The 26,372-nt window shown below is 44.2% G+C and overlaps 3 protein-coding genes and 1 long non-coding RNA gene across 4 annotated transcripts in view; 1 reads left to right on the top strand and 3 right to left on the bottom strand.

Moving 5' to 3' along the window:
* LOC146427351 (nicastrin-like) overlaps positions 1–1,206 on the bottom strand; it is a 14,213-nt gene extending 13,007 nt beyond the window's left edge. The window contains exons 1-4 of the mRNA XM_085082183.1: positions 1,196–1,206; positions 1,098–1,151; positions 944–997; positions 778–831 (exon numbers count right to left, since the gene is read on the bottom strand). Of these exons, the coding sequence (XP_084938309.1) occupies positions 778–831; positions 944–997; positions 1,098–1,151; positions 1,196–1,206 (173 nt within the window). The remainder of the gene's footprint in view (positions 1–777; positions 832–943; positions 998–1,097; positions 1,152–1,195) is intronic.
* LOC146427349 (uncharacterized) overlaps positions 1–14,011 on the top strand; it is a 27,857-nt gene extending 13,846 nt beyond the window's left edge. The window contains exons 3-4 of the long non-coding RNA XR_014856450.1: positions 13,422–13,726; positions 13,769–14,011. This is a non-coding gene — a long non-coding RNA (uncharacterized LOC146427349). The remainder of the gene's footprint in view (positions 1–13,421; positions 13,727–13,768) is intronic.
* LOC146427350 (uncharacterized) lies at positions 1,247–2,045 on the bottom strand. Its single transcript, XM_085082182.1, has one exon. It carries the CDS (start codon positions 2,043–2,045, stop codon positions 1,353–1,355), a length of 693 nt encoding a protein of 230 aa, XP_084938308.1. The 3' UTR covers positions 1,247–1,352.
* Positions 14,012–14,045: 34 nt separating the features above from the next.
* Positions 14,046–26,372, bottom strand: part of LOC146427348 (nicastrin-like) — a 52,438-nt gene continuing 40,111 nt past the window's right edge. Inside the window, exons 18-23 of the mRNA XM_085082216.1 lie at positions 25,660–25,762; positions 23,932–24,027; positions 21,722–21,809; positions 18,727–18,878; positions 15,814–16,026; positions 14,046–14,223 (exon numbers count right to left, since the gene is read on the bottom strand). Of these exons, the coding sequence (XP_084938342.1) occupies positions 14,101–14,223; positions 15,814–16,026; positions 18,727–18,878; positions 21,722–21,809; positions 23,932–24,027; positions 25,660–25,762 (775 nt within the window). The 3' untranslated portion in view covers positions 14,046–14,100. The remainder of the gene's footprint in view (positions 14,224–15,813; positions 16,027–18,726; positions 18,879–21,721; positions 21,810–23,931; positions 24,028–25,659; positions 25,763–26,372) is intronic.

The following is a 26,372-nucleotide window of genomic DNA, read 5'->3' as shown; positions in this document are numbered from 1 at the left end:
AATCCTCTGGGATTTCAGTCCCACATCTCTGGGAATTTCAGTCCCAAATCTCTGGGATTTCAGTTCCAAATCTCTGGAATTTCAGTCCCAAATCTCTGGAATTTGTGGCTCAATCCCTCTGGGAATTTCAGTCCCAAATCTCTGGAATTTCAGTCCCAAATCTCTGGGAATTTCAGTCCCAAATCTCTGAATTTCAGTCCCAAATCTCTGGAATTTCAGTCCCAAATCTCTGGGAATTTCAGTCCCAAATCTCTGGAATTTCAGTCCCAAATCTCTGGGAATTCCCGCTCCAGTTTTTCTGGGAATCGCTGCTCCATTTGTTCTGGACACGGGGATGGACAGATGGATAGATGGACATGGGGATGGACAGATGGACACTGGGATGGACAGATGGACAGATGGACAGATGGACACATGGACAGACGGACAGATGGACACAGGGATGGACAGACAGACCCATCACACATCCAACACATGATTCAGATATGAAATATAACAAATTGCCAATCTCAGGATCTCGATTTTGGACAGTTTCTTGTTGGGCGGCAGGGTGGGGATGGACAGACGGACACCTCAAACATCCAGAATGTGATTCAAATATGAGATATAACAAATGGCCAATCTCAGGATCTCGATTTTGGACAGTTTGTTATCGGGCAGCAGGCTGGGGATCTCGGGGATGGACAGATGGATGGACAGATGGACACAGGGATGGACAGACGGACACCTCACACATCCAACACATGATTCAAGTATGAGATGTAGCAAATGGCCAACCTGAGAATCTCGATTTTGGACAGTTTTTTGTCTGGTGGCAGGGTCGGCAGCAGCCTGGGGATGGACAGATGGACAACGGGATGGACAGACGGATGGACAGATGGACAGATGGACATTTCACACATCCAGAACATGATTCAAATATGATATATAACAAATGGCCAACCTCAGGATCTCGATTTTGGACAGTTTTTTATCGGGGGGCAGGGTGGGCAGCAGCCTGGGGATGGACAGACGGACAGATGGACACAGGGATAGACAGACAGACCCATCACACATCCAACACATGATTCAGATACGAAATATAACAAATGGCCAACCTCAGGATCTCGATTTTGGACAGTTTTTTATCGGGGGGCAGGATCGGCAGCAGCCTGGGGATGGACGGACAGATGGACAGACAGATGGACAGACAGACCCATCAGACATCGAACACATGATTCAGATACGAAATATAACAAATGGCCAATCTGAGTATCTCGATTTTGGACAGTTTTTTATCGGGGGGCAGGGTGGGCAGCAGCCTGGGGATGGACAGACGGACAGATGGACACAGGGATGGACAGATGGACATTTCAAACATCCAGAACATGATTCAAATACGATATATAACAGATCGCCAACCTCAGGATCTCGATTTTGGACAGTTTTTTATCCGGTGGCAGGGTGGGCAGCAGCCTCCGCAGCTCCCCGAAGGCCACGTTGAAAGCCTCCACGCGGATCCTCTCCCGCGTGGCGTGCGCCGTGCGGTACTTGGCCGTGGCCCGGCGGCGCCGGCGGCGCTCCTCGCGGCTCAGCGACTCCCTCCGGCCGCTCTCGTCGCCCGCCGGGCGGCTATCGCGATGGTCGAGGTGGTTATCGCGGTTGTCGTGGCGATTATCGCGATTATCGCGGGGATTATCGCGGTTGTCGCAGTGATTGTTGTAATTATCGCGGTGATTATCGCAATTATCAAGGTGATTATCGCGATTATCAAGGTGATTATCGCGATTGTCGTGGTGATTGTCGTGATTATCGCGGTGATTATCGCGATTGTCGCGGTGATTATCGCGATTATCAAGGTGATTATCGAGGTTGTCGTGGTGATTGTTGTGATTATCACAGTGATTATCGCGATTGTCGCGGTGATTATCGCGGTGATTATCGCGATTGTCGCGGTGATTATCGCGATTATCAAGGTGATTGTCGCGATTATCGCGGTGATTATCGCGATAGTTGGGGCGGGTCGGGGGGATGTTGGGGTTGGAGGGCTCTGAGTTGAGCATCATGGTTAGGGGAGGGAGATCCTGGAAGTATCGGGATGGTTCTGATCCTAAAAATATCGGGATAATGCTGATCCTAAAGATTTTGGGATAATTCTGATCCTAAAGATATCGCAATAATTCTGATCCTAAAGATATCGCAATAATTCTGATCCTGAAAATATTGGGATGGCTCTGATCCTAAAGATATCGGGATAATGCTGATCCCAAGGATTTAGGGACACCTCTGATCCGATAGATTTGGGGTCACCTCTGATCCTGATGGTTTTGGGGTCACTTCTGATCCCAATAATATGGGATCATCCTGATCCTGATTATTTTGGGGTAATCCTATCCTGATGATTTGGGGATGATTCTGATCCTAAAAATTTTGGGGTCATTCTCATCCAATAGATATTGGGGTAATTCTGATCCCAATGATTTAGGGTCACCTCTGATCAATCCCAACGTTTTGGGGTCACTTCCAGTCCAATCCCAATTATTTTAGGGTCACCTCTGATCCAATCCTGATGATTTGGGGTCACTTCCAATCCAATCCCAATGATTTGGGGTCACCTCTGATCCAATCCCGATAATTTGGGGTCACTTCCAATCCAATCCAATCCCAATGATTTGGGGTCACTTCAATCCAATCCCAATTATTTTGGGGTCACTTCAATCCAATCCCAATGATTTGGGGTCACCTCTGATCAATCCTGATGATTTGGGGTCACTTCCAGTCCAATCCCAATGATTTGGGGTCACTTCAATCCAATCCCAATGATTTGGGGTCACCTCTGGGAAAATCAATCCCGATTATTTTGGGGTCACTTCTGATCCAACCCCAAAGATTTTGGGGTCACTTCAAGTCCAACCCCGATGACTTTGGGGTCACTTCAATCCAGTCCCAATTATTTTGGGGTCACTTCAATCCAATCCCAATGTTTTAGGGTCACTTCAATCCAATCCCAATGATTTTGGGATCACCTGAGCAGGAAAAGGGATTGGAAAAGGCAAAGTCAATCCCTGACTGCCAGCAGCGACTGAAACAAAACAAAATAAAATAAAATAAAATATATAAAATAAAATATAATAGAATAGAATTTAATAAAATAAAACAAAATAAAATTTAATAAAATAATAAAATACAAAATAAAATAAAAATAGAATAGGATAGAATGAAATGAAAATACAAATCAAGTAATACAATACAATAAAATAAAATAAAATAAAATAAAATAAAATAAAACAAAACAAAATAAAATACAATAAAATGAAATAAAATAAAATAAAATAAAATAAAATAAATAAAATAAAATAAAATAGATTAAAATAAATAAATAGAATAGTAAAATACAATAAAATTTAATAAAACAAAATAAAAATAAAAGAATTGAATAGAAAATAAATAAAATAAAATAAAATAAAAATAAAAACCAAACCAAAATACAATAAAATACAATACAATAAAATACAATAAAATAAAAACAAAACCAAAATACAATAAAATAAAATAAAATAAAATAAAATAATAAAACAAAATAAAATAAACTATAACCTCCAGGATTTCCCATTTTTCCAGAGGCACCAGATGGCTGCAGGGAGAGAGAACTGGAATTGAGCTGACAGCTGGGAGAGAGAGGAGAGAGAGGAGAGAGAATTCCTGAGGGAAATTTGGGATGAATCCAGAGGGAAATTCCAGCTGCTCCGGGGTGATTCCCGAGGGAATTCGGGATGATTCCAGATGGAAATTTGGGATATTTCTGGGATCATTCCCGATGGGAATTCCAGCTGCTCTGGGGTGATTCCCGAGGGGAATTTGGGATCATTCCCGATGGAAATTCGGGATGATTCCCAATGGAAATTTGGGATGAATCCTGATGGGAATTCCAGCCTTTTCCTGCAGGAAATCTGGGATCATTCCCGATGGAAATTCAGGATATTCCCAGGGGGAATTTGGGATGAATCCAACCGGGAATTCCAGCTGCTCCGGGTGATTCCCGAGGGGAATTCCGACCTTTTCCTGCAGGAAATTCGGGATGATTCCCGGGGGGAATTTGGGATGAATCCAACTGGGAATTCGGGATCATTCCCGATGGAAATTCGGGATCATTCCTGATAGGAATTCCAACTGCTCCGGAAGATTTCCCGAGGGGAATTTGGGATGATTCCAGCTGGGAATTCCAACTGCTCCCGAAATAATTCCTGCTGAGAATTCAGGATCTTTCCCAGTGGGAATTTGGGATGAATCCCGATGGGAATTCCAGCCTTTTCCTGCAGGAAATTCGGGATGATTCCCGGGGAAATTTGGGATCATTCCCAGGGGGATTTTGGGATATTCCGGCGGGAATTTGGGATGAATCCAACCGGGAATTCCAGCCCTTTTCCTGCAGGAAATTCGGGATCATTCTCAGGGATAATTTGGGATCAATCGCACTGAGAATTCCAGCTGCTCCGGGATGATTCCAGCTGGAAATTCGGGATATTCCCGAGGGGAATTTGGGATCATTCCCGGGGGGAATTCCAGCTGCTCCGGGGTGATTCCAGCTGGGAATTTGGGATCATTCCTGGCAGGAATTTGGGATGAATCCCGATGGGAATTCCAGCCTTTTCCTGCAGGAAATTCAGGATCATTCCCGGGGGGAATTCCAGCTGCTGCGGGAGATTTCCCAAGGGGAATTTGGGATCATTCCCGATAGGAATTCTTGATGGGAATTCGGGATGAATCCTACTGGGAATTGCAGCTGCTCCGGGAGATTTCCCGAGGGGAATTTGGGATCATTCCCAGGGGAATTTGGGATGAATCCTGAGGGGAATCCCAGCCTTTTCCTGCAGGAAATTCGGGATGATTCCCGATGGAAATTTGGGATATTCCCAATGGAAATTCGGGATCATTCCTGGGGGAATTTGGGATGAATCCCGATGGGAATTCCAGCCTTTTCCTGCAGGAAATTCGGGATGAATCCTACTGAGAATTCCAACTACTCTGGAAGATTTCCCGAGGGGAATTTGGGATCATTCCCAGTGGGAATTTCAGCCTTTTCCTGCAGGAAATTCGGGATGATTTCCAATGGAAATTCGGGATGATTCCAGGGGGAATTTGGGATGATTCCTGCTGGGAAAACTGGAGGGAAAAGGAAATGGGAAAAAGGGGAAAACTTCGGGATGGGAAGAGAAAAAAGGGATTGGAAAAAATGATGGGAAAAAGGGAATGAGGGAAAATTTGGGAATGGGAAAACCGGATGGGAATGAGGTGGGAATTTCCAGCAGCTCCCTGGGAATTGTCGGGAATTGTTTTGGGAATTATTTGGGAATTGTTTTGGGAATTGTTTTGGGATTTTGGGAATTTTGGCTCTCGAGATGTTCTGGGAATTTGGGATTTTTTTCCCCATGAAATTAAGGGGAAAACTCCCAATTCCCAACTGCAATTCCCAGGAATTTTCCCCAATCCCAAAATCCTTGGAATTCTTCCTTTTTCCTCTTCATTCCCGAGAATTTTCCCGAAAATTTTCCTGGGAAATCCCAAACCTCCCCAGGACCCCAAAATCCCAGGAAATTCCCCCAAATTCCTGTTTTCCAAAGGAATTTGGGATCCAAACCGCAGTGGGATTGAGGATTTTCCAGGGAATCCGGAGCCAAATTCCCACCCGGATTTCGGTTTTTCCCCTCTGCTTCCATTCCCTGGAAAATCAGTGGGAAATCCCTGGAAAAATTCTGAAAAATCCCCTTAAAATCCCTAAAAAAATCCCCGGAAAATCCCGGGAAAATCCCTGAAAAAAAAATCCCAAAAATCGCCTTAAAATCCCTGAAAAAATCCCTGGAAAATGACTGAAAAATCTCTGAGAAATCCCAAAAAAACCCCTGGAAATTCCCTGAAAAAATTCTGAAAAATACCCAAAAAATCCCTGAAAAAAATCCTAAAAAATCTCTGGAAAATCCTCGGAAAACGACTGAAAAATCCCCTAAAATTCTCCTTAAAAAATCCTAAAAAATCTCTGGAAAATCCCCTAAAATCCCCGAGAAAGAAATCTTAAAACACCTCTGGAAGATCCTCAGTAAATCCCTGGAAAACGAGTGAAAAATCCGCAAAAAATCCCCGAAAAAGAAATCCTAAAATATCTCTGGACAATCCTCAGAAAATCCCTGGAAAATGACTGAGAAATCCCCGAAAAATCCCCGAAAAAAATCCTAAAAGATCTCTGGAAAATCCCTGGAAAATGACTGAAAAATCCCCTAAAAATCCCCGAAAAAGAAATCCTAAAACACCTCTGGAAAATCCTTGGAAAAATCCCTGGAAAATCCTCGGAAAATGACTGAAAAATCTCCTAAAAATCTCCCCAAAAATCCCGAAAAAATCCCCAAAAAATCCCAAAAAATCCCTGGAAAATCCCCGAAAAAAAATCATGGAAAATCCTCGGAAAATCCCTGGAAAATGACTGAAAAATCCCCTTAAAATCCCCTTAAAATCCCCAAAAATCCCCAAAAAATCCCCAAAAAATCCCAAAAATCCCCAAAAATAAAAAAAAACCCCAAAAATCCCCAAAATCCCCAAAAATTAAAAAATCCCAAAACACCCCAAAAATAAAAAAAAACCCCAAAAATCCCAGAAAAATCCCCAAAAAATCCCCAAAATCCTCAAAATCCCCCAAAATCCCCAGAAAATCCCCCAAAAACCCCAAACCACCCCAAAATCCCCAAAAAATCCCCAAAATCCCCAAAAATCCCCCAAACCACCCCAAAATTCACAAAAATTCCCCAAAATATCCCAAAAAAATCCCCAAAAATCCCCAAAAAATCTCCAAAAAATCCAAAAAAATCCCCAAAAATCCCCAAAAAATCCCCAAAAATCTCCAAAAATCTCCAAAAATCCCAAAAAAATCCCCAAAAATCCCCAAAAAAATCTCCAAAAAATCCAAAAAAATCCCCAAAAAATCAAAAAAATCCCCAAAATTTTTCCTTAAATCCCCCAAACGCCAAAAAAATTCCCCCAAATTTTCCCCAAACCACCCCAAAATCCCCAAAAATCCCCAAAATTCCCCAAAAATCCCCCAAAATCCCAAAATTCACAAAAATTCCCCAAAAATCCCAAAAAAATCCCCCAAAAATCTCCAAAAATCACCCAAAAAAATCTCCAAAAAATCAAAAAAAATCCCCCAAAAATCTCCAAAAATCCCCAAAAAATCCCCAAAAATCCCAAAAAAATCCCCCAAAACTCCCAAAACCCCAAAAATCCAAAATCCCCGAAAATCCCAAAATCCCCAAAAATCCGCAAAACCCCGAAAATCCCCAAAATCCCCCAAAAATGCCCCATAAATCCCCAAAAATCCCAAAAAATCCCTGAAAAATCCCCAAAAACTCCCCAAAAACCCCCGAAAAATCCCAAAAAATCCCTGAAAAATCCCCTAAACTCCCCCCAAAACCCCAAAAATCCCCAAAAAATCCCCCAAAATCCCAAAAAATCAGGAAAATCTTACCCCAAACTCCACGACCATTCCAGGAGTTTTCCCCTCTGGCAAATCCCAGGAATTTGGGATCTTCTCTCCTCATCCATCCATGGAGAAAACCCAAACTTCTCCCGGAATTCTCCCTCGTTGGGAAATTCGGGAAAAATCCTGGGAATTCCCAACTCCTGGAGCCCCAAAATCTCTGGGATTCGCCGCTGGGAAATTCCCAATTTATCCGGTAGCGTTTGGAATCTCATTGGTTTGCGTTTTGCTCATAAATGTGGAAAAATCGGGAATTCGGAATTCCATTGGCTGGAGAGAGAGAGAGAGGGAGAGAGAGAATTCCCGAGGGAAATTTGGGATAAATGGGAAAAAGGGAAAAGGGGGGAAAAAGGGAAAAAAAGGGGTGGAAAAGGGGAAAAATGGGAAAAAAGGGGTGGAAAAAGGGGGGAAAAGTGGGGGAAAAAGGGGAAAAAGGGGGAAAAAAGGAGAGAAAAGGGGAAAAACTGGGAAAAAAGGGGAAAAAAACGGGAAAGAAGGGGGAAAATAAAAGGGAAAAATGGGGAAAAAGAGGAAAAGATGGGGAAAAAAGGGGTAAAAATGGGGGAAAAAAACCGGGAAAAATGGGGAAAAAGGGGAAAAAATGGGAAAAAAGAGGAAAAGAGGGGAAAGGAGGGGAAAAGGAAAGGGGAGAAATGGGAAAAAAGAGGAAAAGGGGTGGAAAAGGGGGGGAAAAGGAGGAAAAAGGGGGAGAAGAAACAAAAAGGGGGGAATGTGGGAAAAAATGGGAAAAAACGGGGGAAAAGTGGAAAAACTGCGAAAAAAGGGGGAAAAGGGAGAAAATAAAAGGGAAAAAAGGGAAAAAATGGGAAAAGGGGATTGGAGAGGGAAAAGGGAGCCTGGAAAAGATCGGGGATTTGTCCTTTCTCCCCTGTCCCTGTCCCCATCCCTGTCCCCAAGCCTGTCCCCATCGCTGTCCCTGTCCCTGTCCCCATCCCTGTCCCCATCCCTGTCCCCATCGCTATCCCCTCTCTGTCCCCATCCCTGTCCCTGTCACTGTCCCCATCGCTGTCCCTTCCTTTCCCACTCGCTGTCCCCAATGCCTTGCCTTGTCCCCGTTCCCATTCGCTGTCGCTGTCCCCATCCTTGTCCCCTTCCCCTCTTCCCATCCCTGTCCCCTCTGTCCCCTCACTGTCCCCATCCTTGTCCCCTTCCCCTCTTCCCATCCCTGTCCCCATCTCTGTCCCCATCTCTGTCCCCATCCTTGTCCCCTTCCCCTCTTCCCAGCCCTGTCCCCTCTGTCCCCAAGCTCTGTCCCCTCTTCCCATCCCTGTCCCCATCTCTGTCCCCTCACTGTCCCCATCCCTGTCCCCTCTGTCCCCATCCTTGTCCCCTTCCCCTCTTCCCATCCCTGTCCTCCTCCTGTCCCCTCACTGTCCCCTCTTCCCATCCCTGTCCCCATCTCTGTCCCCTCTCTGTCCCCATCCCTGTCCCCATCTCTGTCCCCTCTCTGTCCCCATCCCTGTCCCCAAGCTCTGTCCCTATCCCTAGCCGCTCCTGTCCCCATCCGCTGGCTCCTGTCGCTTTCCCTGTCCCTTGCCTTGTCCCCATTGCCATTCCCTGTCCCCTCTCCCTGTCGCTGTCCCCTGTCCCCATCGCTGTCCCCATCGCTGTCCCCATCGCTGTCCCCATCCCTGTCCCCATCGCTGTCCCTCTCTCCATCCCTGTCCACTTCTGTCCCCATCCCTCTGCCCCATTCCCTGTCCCTGTCCCTGCTCTGTCCCCATCCCATCCCCTCCTGTCGCTGTCGCTCTCACTGTCTCGATCACTGTCACTGTCCCTAGCGCTGTCGCTCTCCCTGTCACTGTCCCTAGCGCTGTCACTCTCGCTGTCACTGTCCCTAGCGCTGTCGCTCTCGCTGTCCCCATCCCCTGCTGTCCCCAGCCCTGCACTCTCGCTGTCCCCATCCCTGTCCCTGTCGTTATCCCTGTCCCCATCCTGTCTCATCCCTGTCCCCTCACCGTCCCCCCTGTCCCCATCCTGTCCTCTCGCTGTCCCTGTCACTCTCACTGTCCCCATCCCTGTCCCATCCTGTCCCCCTCCTGTCCCCATCCCATCCTGTCCCCATCCCTGTTCCCACCCCATCCCTGTCACTCTCCCTGTCCCCATCCCTGTCCCCTCACTGTCCCTAACTGTCCCCATCCTGTCCCCCCGTCCCCATCCTGTCCCCTCACTCCCCCTGTCCCCATCCGTGTCCCCATCCGTGTCCCCATCCGTGTCCCCATCCCATCCTGTCCCTTCGCTGTCCCCTCACTGTCCCCATGTCCCCATCCCTGTCCCCATTCCTGTCCCCGTCCCTGTCCCCCCCGTCCCCATACTGTCCCCATCCCTGTTCCCATCCCATCCCTGTCCCCTCCCTGTCCCATCCCTGTCCCTGTCACTCTCCCTGTCCCCCTGTCCCCTCGCTGTCCCCCTGTCCCCATCCCTGTCCCCATCCCATCCTGTCCCCTCTGTCCCCATCCTGTCCCCGTCCCTGTCCCATCCCTGTCCCTGTCTCTCTCCCTGTCCCCATCCCTGTCCCCTCCCTGTCCCCATCCCTGTGCCCCCCTGTCCCCTCACTGTCCCCTCCTGTCCCCTCGCTGTCCCCCCTGTCCCTCCCTCCCTCTCTCCCGCAGCTGCTCGGCAGCCTCAGGGTGACAGCAGAGCTCAGCTGGCGACAAACAGCGACAGAGAGAGAGAGAGAGAGAGAGAGTGACAGAGCCAATGGCCTGAGGGGACAGCGGGGACAGGAGGGACAGGAGGGGGAGAGGGGGGACAGAGGGGACAGGAGGGGAGAGAGAGATCCGGAATCCTAAATCCTCATCCCAAATCCCAAATCCTTATCCCAAATCCCGAATCCTCATCTTCATCCCAAATCCTCATCCTAAATTCCAAATCCTAAATCCCACATCCTCCTCCTCCTCCCAATTCCTAAATCCTCATCCCAAATCCCAAATCCTCATTCCAAATCCCACATCCTTATCCCAGATCCCAAATTCCAAATCCCAAATCCTCATTCCCTTCCCGTTCCCGAAGCTCATCCCACATCCATCACCCAAATCCCGAATCCTTAGCCTAAATCCCAAATCTCCAAATCTCAAATCTCCAAATCCCACACATTTCAAATCCCCAAATTCGGGACATCCTCATCCCAAATCCCAAATCCCAAATCTCCTGATGTTTTTTTGGGATCATTCCCAAACCCAGGACTCTCCTCCCCCATCCCTCCATCCCCCCAAACCCCAAATCCCACACATTTCAAATCCCCAAATTCGGGACATCCTCACCCCAAACCTCAAATCCTCATCCCAAATCCCAAATCCCACAAATTTCAAGTCCCCAAATTCGGGACATCCTCATTCCAAACCCCAAACCCCAAATCCACATCCCACATCCCAAATCCCAAACCCCATCCATCACCCCAAATCCTCATCCCAAATCCCCTCCCAGCTCTCCCGATGTTTTTTTGGGATCATTCCCAAACCCAGGACTCTCCTCTCCCATCCATCCATCCCCCCAAACCCCAACGCCCAAATCCCACAAATTTCAAACCCCAAATTCAGGACATCTTCATCCCAAATCCCAAACCCCAAATCCCAAATTTCCCGATGTTTTTTTGGGATCATTCCCATCTCCTCCCCCATCCATCCATCCCCCCAAATCCCAAATCCCAAATCTCACATCCTGATCCCAAATCCCAAACCCAAACCCCCAAACAAAATCTCACATCCTCATCCCAAATCCCACAAATTTCAAATCCCCAAATTCGGGACATCTTCATCCCAAATCCCAAATCTCCCGATGTTTTTTTGGGATCATTCTCCTCCCCCATCCCTCCCTCCATCTCTCCATCCCCCCAAACCCCAAATCCCAAATCTCCATCCCGAATCTCCCGCGGGGAATTTCCGGAGTTCCTCCTGCAGCTGAGGCTGAGCAGCTCCGGGAGAGAATCCAACCGGGAAAAATTCCAGCTGGGAGAGGAGAGAATTCAACCGGAAAAAATCCAACAGGAAAAAATCCAGCTGGAAAAAATCCAATCGGGAATGGATGATTGATTCCAGGCAGGAATGAATAATTGATCAAATCCAGCCAGGATTGATTGATTGATTGATTGATTGAATCCAACCGGGAAAAATTCCAGCTGGGAGAGAATTCAACCGGAAAAAATCCAACAGGAAAAAATCCAATCTGGAATGAATGAATGATTGATTCCAGCAGGGAATGAATGATTGATTCCAGCCAGGATTGATTGATTGATTGATTGATTGAATCCAACCGGGAAAAATTCCAGCCGGCAGAGAAGAGAAATGATTGATTCCAGGCAGGATTGATCAATTGATTCCACCTGGGAATGATTGATTGATTCCAGCTGGGAATGGATGATTCCAGCTGCGAAAAAATCCAACCAGGAATTATTGACTCCAATTGGGAATGATTGATTGGCTCCAATTGGGATTCATTGATTCCAGCTGGGAATTATTGATTGATTCCAATTGGGAATGATCGATTGATTCCAGCTGGGATTGATTCCAATTGGGATTGATTGATTCCAATTGGGACTGATTGATTGATTCCAATTGGGAATGACTGATTGATTCCAATTGGAAATGATTGATTGATTCCAACTGGGAATGATTGATTAATTGATTGATTCCAATTGGGAATGATCAATTGAAATGAAGGATTTCATCCTGGAATATCTCCAAGAATCTCAGGATTCTTACCTGGAATTTTCGGGATTTCACCCAGGAATTCCCACCTGGAATTTCCTCCAGTTTTCCCCTTTTTCCCCAGTTTTTCCTCCAGTTCTCCCTTTTTCCTCCAGTTTTCCCTTTTTTCCCCAGTTTTTCCCCCTTTTTTCCCCAGTTTTTCCCCTTTTTTTCCCCATTTTTCCCCCTTTTTTCCTTTTTTCCCCAGTTTTTCCTCCAGTTTTCCCCTTTTTTCCCCCATTTTTCCCCTTTTTTCCCCCATTTTTCCCTTTTTTCTCCAGTTTTCCCCTTTTTTTCCCCAGTTTTTCCCTTTTTCCCCAGTTTTCCCCCCTTTTTCCCAATTTTTCCTCCAGTTTTTCCCCTTTTTCCCCAATATTCCCCCTTTTTTCCCAGTTTTTCCCCTTTTTTCCCATTTTTTCCCAGTTTTCCCCTTTTTTCCCAGTTTTTCCCAGTTTTTTCCTTCCTCCCCTTTTCCTTCTCCAGTTTTTCTTTTCCTTTTTTTCTCCAGTTTTTTCCTTTTCCTTTTCCTCTCCATTTCCCCTCCAATTTCTCCCATTTTTCTCTCCACTTTTCCCCTTTTTTCCCAACCCCAAATCCATGCAAATCCCACTTTTCCCAACCCCAAAATTCCCCCAAAATTTCCCCAAAATTTCCCCAAAATTCCCCCAAAATTCCCCGAGATTTTCCCTCTTTTTTCACCTCCCACAAAGACCAAAAAAAAAAAACCAACAAAAATCCAGGAATGAAAAATTCCTTCGGGATTTGGGAATTTTGTGGATTTATTTATAATATTTACAAATTTCCTGGGAATGTTTTTCCATCCCAGGATGAAGGAAAACCTGGAATTCCTCCTCATTCCCCCCAAAAAAATAAAAAATTCCTTTTTGGGAATTTCCCGCTCAGGGCATCAAATCCAACCCGGAATTTTGGGAATTCCATGGAATTTCCCAACTCAGGGAAATTCAGGAATTCCAGGAATTTCAGAAATTCAGGAATTTCCCACTCTGGAAAACAAATCCAACTGGGAATTTTGGGAATTTCCTCCTCGGGACAGGAGGAATTTTGGGAATTTCAGTGCAATTTCCTGGATTTTCTGTACAATTCCAGATGTTTTCTGTCCTTTCCAGGTGTTTTCCGTTCCTTCTTCCGGAATTTTCTGGGCGATTTCCTGGATTTTCCTGCATTTCCAGGTGTTTTCTCACATTTTCCAGGTGTTTTCCTGGATTTTCACTGCATTTCCAGATGTTTTCTGTGCATTTCCAGATGTTTTCTGTGCATTTCCAGATGTTTTTCGTCGTTTCCAGGTGTTTTCCATGGATTTTCTGTGCATTTCCAGATGTTCTCCATGCATTTCCAGATGTTCTCCCTACATTTCCAGACCTTTTTCATCCTTTCCAGATGTTTTCCGTGTGTTTTCCATAGATTTTCCCTGCATTTCCAGATGTTTTCTACCCTTTCCAGGTGTTTTCCGAGTGTTTTCCGGGATTTTCCATGTGTTTTCTCAGATTTTCCAGATGTTTTCTACCCTTTCCAGGTGTTTTCCAGGTGTTTTCCATAGATTTTCCCTGCATTTCCAGATGTTTTCTACCCTTTCCAGGTGTTTTCTGTGCATTCCCAAACATTTTTCATCCCTTTCCAGATGTTTTCCAGGTGTTTTCTCTGCGATTTCCCGGATTTTCCTGCGTTTCCAGCTGTTTTCCCTGTGTTTTCTGTGAGATTTCCCAGATTTTCCGTCCATTTTCCGGGTTCTTTTCCCAGATTTCCCAGATTTCCTGTCCATTTCCCGGGATTTTTTCCCAGATTTTCCCAGATTTCCTGTCCATTTCCCGGGATTTTTTCCCGGATTTCCGGGTTTTTTCCGGGTTTTTTCCGGGATTTCCCGGCTGTCCCTCAGTACCCCGGGGCGTTGGGTTCGGCAGGAGCTCCGAAGAGCAGCTCAGCCTTGGCGTTGATGAGGTAAGTGCAGCAGAGGGAGAGCAGCAGCACCGCGACCCCCAGCGCCAGAGTCAGCAGCTGTGGATCGATAATCAATAATCAATAATCAATAACCTGATCAGACCCCCAGCGCCAGAGTCAGCAGCTGCGGATCAATAATCGATAATCAATAATCAATAATGGATCAGACCCCCAGCGCCAGAGTCAGCAGCTGTGGATTGATAATCGATAATCAATAATCGATAATCAATAACCTGATCAGACCCCCAGCGCCAGCGTCAGCAGCTGCGGATCGATAATCGATAATCAATAATCAATAACCTGATCAGACCCCCAGCGCCAGAGTCAGCAGCTGCCAATCAATAATCGATAATCAATAATCGATAATCAATAACCTGATCAGACCCCCAGCGCCAGAGTCAGCAGCTGCGGATCGATAACCCATAATCAATAATCAATAATTGATCAATGGATCAGATCCCCAGGGCCAGAGTCAGCAGCTGCGGATCGATAATCGATAATCAATAATCAATAATCGATCAATAATCAATAACCTGATCAGAACCCCAGCGCCAGAGTCAGCAGCTGCGGATCGATAACCGATAATCAATAACCTTATCAGACCCCAAGCGCCAGAGTCAGCAGCTGCGGATCGATAATCGATAATCAATAATCAATAATCGATAATCAATAATGGATCAGACCCCCAGCGCCAGCGTCAGCAGCTGCGGATCGATAACCGATAATCAATAATGGATCAATAATCGATAATCAATACCCTGATCAGACCCCCAGCACCAGAGTCAGCAGCTGTGGATCGATAATCGATAATCAATAATCGATAATCAATAACCTGATCAGACCCCCAGCACCAGAGTCAGCAGCTGCGGATCAATAACCCATAATCAATAATCAATAATTGATCAATGGATCAGATCCCCAGGGCCAGAGTCAGCAGCTGCGGATCAATAATTGATAATCAATAAGATCAGAGCCCCAGCGCCAGAGTCAGCAGCTGCCAATCAATAATTGATAATCAATAATCAATAATGGATCAGATCCCCAGGGCCAGAGTCAGCAGCTGCCAATCAATAACCGATAATCAATAATCGAGAATCAATAATCGGAATTGAAATTCCAATTCCAGGGACTTTGGGAAATTTGGGGATTCCAATCCCAGGGACTCCAGGAAAATTGGGGATTTCAATCCCAGAGATTTCTGGAAATTCGGGAATCCCAATCCCAGGAATTTCGGGAATTCCGGGAATTCCCATTCCACAATTCCCAGGAATTTCGAGAATCCCAATCCCAGAGATTTCTAGAAATTTGGGAATCCCAATCCCAGGAATTTTGGGAATTTTGGGATTCCCAATTCCAGGGATTTCAGGCAAACTGGGAATTCAAATCCTAAGGATTCCAGGAAAATTGGAGATTCCAATCTTGAGGATTCCAGGAAATTCGGGAATCCCAACTCTACGGTTCCCAGGAAATTCGGGAATCCTGATTTCTGGAAATTTGGAAATCCCAAATCCCATGAATTTCGGGAATTCCGGGAATTCCCATTTCACCATTCCCAGGAAATTTGGGAATCCCAAATCCAGAGATTTCAGGAAATTCGGGACTCCCAAATCCCAGTAATTTCGGGAATTTCGGGAATCCTGAGCTCACCTGGAGCTCGGGGCTGGCGACCAGGAAGATCCTGGCGCGGATCTCCTTCCAGCGGCTCTCCGTCCAGGTGGAGAATTCCCGCGAATCCCACAGGCGAAGCTCGAAGGCTGGAGAGAGAGCCTTGGAGAGACGGGCAGAGCTCCGGATGCAGCCGGAATTCCGGGATGTGGAGTTGGGAATTATCGGTCCCTGCACCCAGAAATACTCATAGAGCTGGAAAAGTGGAAAAATGGGAATTACAATGGGAATTAGAGCTGCAAAAATCTGAATTAAAATGGAAAAATGGGAACTGGAGCTGGAAAAATCTGAATTAGAGCTGGAAAAATCTGAATAAAAATGGGAATGGAAAAATGGGAATGGAAAAATGGGAATGGAAAAATGGGAATGGAAAAATGGGAATCAGAGCCTTGGAGAGACGGGCAGAGCTCCGGATGCAGCCGGAATTCCGGGATGTGGAGTTGGGAATCAGAGAGCCCTGCACCCAGAAATACTCGTACAGCTGGGAAAATGGGAATTAAAATGGGAATTTTAGTGGGAATTACAATGGGAATAAATCACAGCCGGAATTCCGGGACGTGGAGTTGGGAATCAGAGAGCCTTGAACCCAGAAATACTCATACAGCTGGGAAAATGGGAAAGAAAATGGGAATTAGAGTGGAAAAATGGGAATTGGGAATGGAAAAATGGGAATTAAAATGGGAAATAGAACTGGAAAAACGGGAATTAAAATGGGAATTACAGCCTTGGAAAGCCCTGGACCCAGAAATACTCGTAGAGCTGGAAAAGTGGGAATTGGGAATGGAAAAATGGGAATTAGAGCTGGAAAAGTGGGAATTACAATGGGAATTAAAACTGGAAAAATGGGAATTACAATGGGAATTACAATGGGAATTACAATGGGAATTAGAGAATTGGGGAGCCTTGGACCCAGAAATACTCGTAGAGCTGGGAAATGGAAAAATTGAAATGGAAAACTGGGAATTAGAGCTGGAAAAGTGGGAATTGCAATAGGAATTACAATGGGAATTACAGTGAGACAGCCTCAGATCCAGAAATAGTCATAGAGCTGGAAAAGTGGGAATTGGGAATGGAAAAATGGGAATTCCAGTGGGAATCAGAGCCTTGGAGAGACGGGCAGAGCTCCGGATGCAGCCGGAATTCCGGGACGTGGAGTTGGGAATCAGAGAGCCCTGGACCCAGAAATACTCGTACAGCTGGGAAAATGGGAATTAAAATGGGAATTTGGAATTAAAATGGAAATCAGAGCTGGAAAAATCTGAATTAAGCTGGAAAAATCTGAAATAAAATGGAAAAATGGGAATTACAATGGGAATTAGAGCTGGAAAAATGGGAATTAGAGCTGGAAAAATGGGAATTACAATGGGAATTACAGTGAGAGAGCCTTGGATCCAGAAACAGTCGTAGAGCTGGAAAAATGGAAATTGAGAATGGAAAATGGGAATTACAATGGGAATTAGAGCCTTGGAGAGCCTTGGATCCAGAAATAGTCATAGAGCTGGAAAAGTGGGAATGGAAATGGGAATTACAATGGGAATTGGGAATTCCTAGAGTTGGGAATCAGGGAGCCTCAGATCCAGAAATACTAGCAGAGCTGGAAATGGAAAAATGGAAATTATAATGGGAATTGGGAATTCCAGTGGGAATCAGAGCCTTGGAGAGACGGGCAGAGCTCCGGATGCAGCCGGAATTCCGGGAGGTGGAGTTGGGAATCAGAGAGCCCTGCACCCAGAAATACTCGTAGAGCTGGAAATGGGAATTAAAATGGGAATTAGAGTGGAAAAATGGGAATTGGGAATGGAAAAATGGGAATTACAATGGGAAATAGAACTGGAAAAACGGGAATTAAAATGGGAATTACAGCCTTGGAAAGCCCTGGACCCAGAAATACTCGTAGAGCTGGGAAAATGGGAATTGGGAATGGAAAAATCAAAATTAAAATGGGAATTTGGAATTAAAACGGGAATTAGAGCTGGAAAAATGGGAATTACAATGGAAAAATGGGAATTACAATGAGAACTGGAGCTGGAAAAATGGGAATTAAAGCCTTGGAAAGCCCTGGACCCAGAAATACTCATAGAGCTGGAAAAGTGGAAAAATGAGAATTAAAATGGGAATTACAATGGGAATTACAATGGGAATTACAGTGAGAGAGCCTTGGATCCAGAAATAGTCATAGAGCTGGGAAAATGGGAATTAAAGTGGGAATTAAAATGGGAATTGGGAATTAAAATGGGAATTTCCCCCAAAATCCCCACTTTCCCCCAAAATCCCCTAAATTTCCCCCCAAAATTCCATTATTTTCCCCTAAAACTCCACAACTTTTCCCCTTCAATTCCATCACTTTTGCCCCTACAATTCCGATTTTCCCCCTAAAAATCCACAATTTCCCCCAAAATTCCATCACTTTTCACCCAAAATCCACAATTGTCCCCCTAAAAATCAACAATTTTCTGCCAAAATTTAATTTCTGAAACTCTAATTTTCCCCCAAAATCCCCAATTTTCCCAAAATCCCCAATTATTCCCCCAAAATCAACAATTTCCCTAAAATCCACATTTTTGCCTAAAATCCCCACTTCAAAATTCCACTTCAAAATTTCACTAAAAATCCCCAATTTTTCCCCTAAAATCAACAATTTTCCAGCTAAAATTCCATAATTTTCCCCCAAAATCCCCAATTTTCCCCCAAATCCCTCCCCCCAAAATCCCCAATTATTCCCCCAAAATCAACAATTTCCCTAAAATCCCCAATTTTCACCCAAAATCCACAATTTTCCCCCTAAAAATCAACAATTTCCCCCTAAAAATCCACAATTTTTTGCCTAAAATCCCCGATTTCCCCCAAAATTCCCCAATTTCCCCCAAAATCCCAATTCCCCCAATCCCAGCCCACCTCAGGCTGTGCTCCAGGGGTTTTTTCGGGATTCTGACATTCCTCCTTGGAGAAATTCACTTTGGTTCCTGTCAGGTTTGCCAAGGCGAACTGAACCAGGTAGGTTGTGTTCACTGGGCTGGAGACTGCCACGTAGTGCTGGGGGGTTCCTCCTGGAAATGGGGAAAAAATGGGGAAAAATGGGAAAAAAGTTGGGAAAAATAATGGGAAAAGTGGGAAAAGTGGGAAAATAATGGGAAAAGTAATGGGAAAAATGGGAAAAATGGGAAAAATGGGATTGGGAATGGGAGAAATGAGAAAATCTGGAGATGGTGATGTAGGGCTGGGGAGTGCCACATGGGAAAAAGGGAAAAATAATAGGAAAAGTGTGAAAAATAATGGAAAAATTGGGAAAAATGGGGTTAGGAATGGAAATAATGGGATTGGGAATGGGAGCAATGGGATCAGGTAGGTTGTGTTCACTGGGCTGGAGACTGCCACGTAGTGCTGGGGGGTGCCTCCTGAAAATGGGGAAAAAATGGGGAAATTTGGGAAAAATGGGATTGGGAATGGGAGAAATGGAAAACCTGGAGATGGTGATGTAGGGCTGGGGAGTGCTGCCTGGGAAAATGGGGAAAAATGGGGAAAAAATGGGGAAAAAATGGGGAAAAAACTGGGGAAAAAACTGGGGAAAAAACTGGAAAAATGGAAAATCTGGAGATGGCCACATAGTGCTGGGGAATGCCGCCTGGAAAAATGGGGAAATAATGGGAAAAATGGGAAAAATGGGATTGGGAATAGGAGAAATGGGGTTGGGAATGGGGAAAAATGGGGTCAGCAAGGTGAAAAACAGGACTGGGAATGGGAAAAATGAAGGGAAAAATGGAAAATCTGGAGACTGCCACGTAGTGCTGGGGGATTCCTCCTGAAAAATGGGGAAAAAATGGGGAAATTGGGAAAAGAAATTGGGAAAAATGGGAAAAACCCATCCTAGAACCCTGCCAGGGGTGATTGATGTGAGATTTCCCCTGGAAAAATGGGAAAAATAACAGGAAAAATAACAGGAGAAATGGGAAATCTGGAGATGGTGATGTAGGGCTGGGGAGTGCTGCCTGGAAAAATGGGGAAAATAATGGGAAAAGTGGGAAAAATAATGGGAAAAGTGGGGAAAATAATGGGAAAAAAGGCGTTAGGAATGGAAATAATGGGATTGGAAATGGGAGAAATGGGGTTAGGAATGGGAGCAATGGGATCAGGAAGGTTGTGTTCACTGGGCTGGAGACTGCCACGTAGTGCTGGGGGGTTCCTCCTGGAAATGGGGAAAAATGGGAAAATTTGGGAAAAAAATTGGGAAAAATAATGGGAAAAGTGGGGAAAAATAATGGGAAAAATGGGAATGGGAGAAATAGAAAATCTGGAGATGGCCACATAGTGCTGGGGAGTGCCGCCTGGGAAAATGGGGAAAAAATAAATGGGGAAAAAGTGGGGAAAAAGTGGGGAAAAAAATTGGGAAAAAATGGGGAAAAAAACTGGGAAAAATGGGAAAAAAACTAGGAAAAAATTGGGAAAAATGGGGAAAAAAATGGGGAAAAATGGGGAAAAATAATGGGAAAAATGGGATTGGGAATGGGAGAAATGGAAAATCTGGAGACAGCCACGTAGTGCTGGGGGGTTCCTCCTAAAAATGGGGAAAAAATGGGAAAATTTGGGGAAATTGAGAAAATCCCAAAAAATCCTGAATCCCCCAAACCTGCTGGGGGTGATTGGTGTGAGATTTCTCCTGGGAAAACCAGAAAAATGGGAAAAATAACAGGAAAAATGGGAAATCTGGAGACTGCCACGTAGTGCTGGGGGGTTCCTCCTGAAAATGGGGAAAAAATGGGAAAATTTGGGAGAAAAAATTGGGAAAAATGGGGAAAAATAATGGGAAAAATGGGAAAAATGGGATTGGGAATGGGAGAAATGGGATTGGGAATGGGAGAAATGGGATCAGGTAGGTTGTGTTCACTGGGCTGGAGACTGAGATGTAGTGCTGGGGGGTGCCTCCTGGAAATGGGGAAAATAATGGGAAAAAATTGGGAAAATTTGGGAAAAATAATGGGAAAAGTGGGAAAAGTGGGAAAATAATGGGAAAAATAATGGGAAAAATGGGAAAAATGGGATTGGGAATGGGAGAAATGAGAAAATCTGGAGATGGTGATGTAGGACTGGGGAGTGCTGCCTGGAAAATGGGGAAAAAATGGGAAAAAATGGGGAAAAATGGGGAAAAAAATTGGGAAAAATGGAAAATCTGGAGATGGCCACATAGTGCTAGGGAGTGCTGCCTGGGAAAATGGGGAAAAAATGGGGAAAATGGGAAAAATGATGGGAAAAAATGGGATTTGGAATGAAGAATAAAATGGGGAAAAATAGGGAAAAAATTGGATTTGGAATGGGAAAAATGGGGAAAAAATGGGAAGAAAATGGGATTTGGAATGGGAAAAGTGGAAAAAAAAATAGAAGAAATGGGATTTGGAATGGAAAAAAAATGGGGGAAAAATTGGATTTGGAATGGGGAAAAAAATGAGGAAAAATGGGATTTGGAATGGGAAAAATGGGAAAAAAATGGGGAAAAATTGGATTTGGAATGGGAAAAAAGGGAAAAAAAAAAGGAAAAATTTGGTTTGGAATGGGAAAAATGGGACAAAAAATGGGGAAAAATGGGATTGGGAAAAAATGGGAAGAAATGGGATTTGGAATGGGAAAAAAATTGGGAAAAATTGGATTTCAAATGGGAAAAGTGGAAAAAAAAATAGAAGAAATGGGATTTGGAATGGGAAAAAATGGGAAAAAAATTGGATTTGGAAAGGGAAAAATGGGGAAAAAATGGGGAAAAAATGGGATTTGGAATGGGAAAAATAGGATTGGGAAAAAAAGGGAAAAAGGGGATTGGGAATGAGGAAATCCCAGAATTCCAAACCCCCCGAATTCCCGGATTTTCCCGGATTTTCCGGGATTTTTTCGGAATTTTCCTCACCCAGGATTCCTTTCAGGTCGGCTTTGACGATGGATTGGAACCAGGAGTTGTTGGTTTGGATCAGAAATCCATAGAGCAGCCGAGCCACCTGGAAAAACGGGAATTGTGACAGGGAAAATGGGAATTTCAGGGAAAAAACGGGAATTTTGGGGGGAAAAATGGGAATTTTGGGGGGAAAAGTGGGAATTTTGGGGGGAAAAGTGGGAATTTTGGGGGGAAAAGTGGGAATTTCATCAGGAAAAGTGGGAATTCTGGCAGGGAAAGTGGGAATTTCAGCAGGAAAAATGGGAATTTTGGGGGGAAAAGTGGGAATTTCATCAGGAAAAGTGGGAATGCTGAGGGAAAAGTGGGAATTTCAGCAGGGAAAGTGGGAATTTTGGGAGGAAAAATGGGAATTTTGGGAGAAAAATGGGAATTTTGGGGGGAAAAGTGGGAATTTCATCAGGAAAAGTGGGAATTCTAGCAGGAAAAGTGGGAATTCTGGCAAGAAAAATGGGAATTCTAGCAGGGAAAGTGGGAATTTTGGGGGGAAAAGTGGGAATTTCAGCAGGGAAAGTGGGAATTTTGGGAGGAAAAATGAGAATTCTGGGGGGAAAATGGGAATTTCAGCAGGAAAAGTGGGAATTTTGGGAGAAAAGTGGGAATTTCATCAGGAAAAGTGGGAATTTTGGGAGGAAAAGTGGGAATTTTGGGAGGAAAAGTGGGAATTTCATCAGGAAAAGTGGGAATTTTGGGAGGAAAAGTGGGAATTTCAGCAGGAAAAATGAGAATTCTGGGGGGAAAATGGGAATTTCATCAGGAAAACTGGGGATTTTGGGGGAAAAGTGGGAATTTTGGGGGGAAAAGTGGGAATTTTGGGAGAAAAGTGGGAATTTCGGGAGAAAAGTGGGAATTTTGGGAGGAAAAATGGGAATTTTGTGGGGAAAAATGGGAATTTTGGGGGGAAAAGTGGGAATTTTGGGGGAAAAGTGGGAATTTTGGAGGGAAAAGTGGGAATTTCAGCAGGAAAAATGAGAATTCTGGGGGGAAAATGGGAATTTCAGCAGGAAAAGTGGGAATTTTGGGAGGAAAAATGGGAATTTTGGGGGAAAAATGGGAATTTCAGCAGGGAAAGTGGGAATTTCAGCAGGAAAAGTGGGGATTTGGGGGGAAAGTGGGAATTTCAGCAGGAAAAGTGGGAATTTTGGGGGAAAAAATGGGAATTTTGGGGGGAAAAGTGGGAATTCTGAGAGAAAAGTGGGAATTCTGTTGGGAAAAGTGGGAATTCTAGCAGAGAAAGTGGGAATTTTGGGGGGAAAAGTGGATTGATTCCCAGGATTGATTCCCAGATTTATTCCCAGGATTTTTCCCCAGAATTCCCAGGTTTTTTTCCAGAATTCCCAGAATTCATTCCCAGGATTTTTCCCTAGAACTCCCAGGATTTTTTCCCAGATTTATTCCCAGGATTCTTAGATTTATTCCCAGGATTTTCCCCCAGAATTCCCAGATTTTTTCCCCAGAATTCCCAGGATTGATTCCCAGATTTATTCCCAGGACTGATTTCCATGATTTTTTCCCAAGATTTTTTCCCAGATTTATTTCCAGAATTCCCAAATTTTTTCCCAGGACTTTTCCCCAGAATTCCCAGAATTCATTCCCAGATTTTTTTTTCCAGAATTCCCAGGATTTTTCCCCAGATTTTTCCCCAGAATTCCCAGGATTTTTTCTCAGAATTCCCAGGATTTTTTTCCCAGATTTATTCCCAGGATTCCCGGGATTTATTCCCAGGATTTTTTCCCAGATTTTTTCCCAGATTTTTTCCCAGAATTCCTGGATTTTCCCCCAGCATTCCCAGGATTTATCCCCAGAATTCCCAGGACTTTTTCCCAGGATTCCCAGGATTGATTCCCAGATTTTTTTCCCAGGATTTTTCCCCAGAATTCCCAGGATTTTTTCCCAGAATTTTTTTCCCAAAATTCCCAGGATTCATTCCAATGATTTATCCCCAGAATTCCCAGATTTTTTTCCAAAATTCCCAGATTTTTTCCCAGAATACCCAGGATTTATTCCCAGATTTTTTCCCAGACTTATTCCCATGATTTAGCCCCCAGAATTCCCAGAATTCATTCCTAGAATTTTCCCCCAGCATTCCCAGATTTTCTCCCAGGATTTTTTCCCATGATTTATCCCCGGAATTCCCGTTTTTCCCCCAGAATTCCAGGATTTCTCACCGTTGTGGGCTCAGCCTGGATGCTCTCAGCACTTTCAGCTCCTCCAGCCAGGGAGAACAGAGAGCGAGCCACGAGAGTGCTCAGCTGGGCCAGCCACTGGGAACAGGGAAAAATGGGATAAAAATGGGATTGGAGATGGGAAAAACATGGAAAAATGGGATTGGGAATGGGAAAAACATGGAAAAATGGGAAAAAAATGGGATTGGGAATGGGAAAAACATGGAAAAATGGGATTGGGAATGGGAAAAACATGGAAAAATGGGAAAAAAAGGGAAAAAATGGGATTGGGGATGGGAAAAACATGGAAAAGTGGGATTGGGGATGGGAAAAATGGGGAAAAATGGGGAAAAATGGGGAAAAAACGGGAAAAAACGGGATTGGGAAGGAGAAAAACCAGGAAGAGTGGGATTGGGTATGGGGAAAAATGGGAAAAGTGGGATTGGGAATGGGAAAAATAATGGGGAAAATAGGAAAAAATGGGGGAAAAATGGGATTGGGAAGGAGAGAAACTAGGAAAGTGGGATTGGGAATGGGAAAAATGGGAAAAAAGAGAGTGGGATGAATCCCCAAAAAATCCCCCCAAAAAATCCCAAAAAAATCCCCCCCCCAAAAAAAATCCCAAAAATCCCCCAACAATCCCCAGAATTCCCAAAAAATCCCCCAAAATTCCTGAAAAATCCTCGAAACATCCCAAAAAATAATAAAAAAATCCCCAAAAAATCCCCAAAAATAAAAAAAAATGCCCAAAAATCTCAAAAAAATCCCCCAAATATTCCCAAAAAATCCCAGAAAAATGCCCAAATATTCCTGAAAAGTCCCTGAAAAATCCCAAAAAATCCCCAAAAACTCCCCAAAAAATCCCAGAAAAATCCCCAAAAAATCCCAATCCAAAATCCCAAAAATCCCAGAAATCCCCAAATTGAAAATCCCAATTTAAAAATCCCAAAAATCCCAAAAATCCCAAAACCCCCAAAACAAATCCCAAAAAATCCAAAAATCCCAAAAAAATCCCAAAAATCCCCAAAAAATCCCAAAAATCCCAAAAATCCCAAATCCCAAAAATCCCCAAAATCCCCAAAATCTGAAAAACCCCAAAAATAAAAAAAAATCCCCAAAGAATCCCCAAAATCCGAAAAATCCCCCAAAATTCCTGAAAAATCCCCAAAAATCCCCAAAAATCCCCAAAATATCCCAAAAAACCAAAAACAATTCCAGAAAAATTCCCAAAAAATCCCCGGAATTCTCAAAAAAGAAAAAAAATTCCCAAAAAATCCCCCAAAAAATCCCCAGAATTCCCAAAAAATCCCCTAAAATCCCTGGAAATCCCCAAAAATTCCCAAAAAATTCCCCAAAATTCCTGAAAAATCCCCAAAAAATCCCAGAAAAATCCCTGAAAAATTCCCAAAAATTCCCCAAAAATCAAAAAAAAACCCCTGAAAAATCCCAAAAAATCCCCGAAAAATAAAAAAAAAATCCCTGAAAAATCTCAAAAAATCCCCAAAAAATTCCCCAAAATTCCCCAAAAAATGCCCCAAAATTCCCCCAAAATCCCCAAAAACTCCCAAAAAAATCCCCCAAAAGTCCCTGAAAATTAAAAAAAAATCCCAAAAAACCCAAAAAATTCCCAAAATATCCCCAAAAATTCCCCAAAAAATCCCCGAAAAATCAAAACCCCCCAAAAAATCCCCAAAAATTCCCAAAAATTCCCCAAATCCCCGGCATTCCCACCTCAGCCGTGTCAGTGACAAACTCCAGTTTCTCCTCAGGACTCAAACCCTCCGGATATCGAATCCCAATGTTCTCTGCAGTGTCGTAGATACTCTGGAAATACCTGGAAAATTCCGGAAAATTGGGAATTCCAGGAATTCCTGGGCTTTGGAGTGGGAAATTCCCAGAATTCCCAGTTGGATTCCCAGCTGTGAATGGGAAATTCCCAAAATTCTTGGCGCCCAGAGTGACAAATTCCCAGAATTTCTGATTCCCTGAATGGAGAATTCCCAAAATTCTTGGTTTCCTGAGCAGCAAATTCCCAGAATTTCTGATTCCCTGAGTAGGAAAATCCTGGAATTTCTGATTCCTCGGATGGAAAATTCCCAAAATTCTTGGTTCCCAGAAAATCCCCAGAAAACCCCCAAAATTCCCATAAAATCCCCAGAAAATCCCAGAAAACCCTCATAAAATCCCCAAAATCCCCAGAAAATCCCCCAAATTCCAGAAAATCCCCCAAATTCCCAGAAAATCTCCAAAGTAATTCCTGAAATTCCCAGAATAATCCCCAGAATTCCCAAAAAATTCCCAAAATCCCCATAAAACCCCCAGAAAATCTGCAAAAAATCCCCCAAATTCCCCCAAAATCCCCAAAAACTCCCAAAAAATCCCCAAAATCCCCATAAAATCCTCTGAAAATCCCCATAAAACCCCCAAAATCCCTAAGATTCCCA

The sequence above is a fragment of the Lichenostomus cassidix genome, chromosome 25 (genome assembly GCF_008360975.1).
Source record: "Lichenostomus cassidix isolate B80296 chromosome 25, HeHo_3.0, whole genome shotgun sequence".
Taxonomy (NCBI): Eukaryota; Metazoa; Chordata; class Aves; order Passeriformes; family Meliphagidae; genus Lichenostomus; species Lichenostomus cassidix.
The sequence above is the reverse complement of the archived record's forward strand: the minus strand, read 5'-3'. Positions and strand labels throughout refer to the sequence as shown.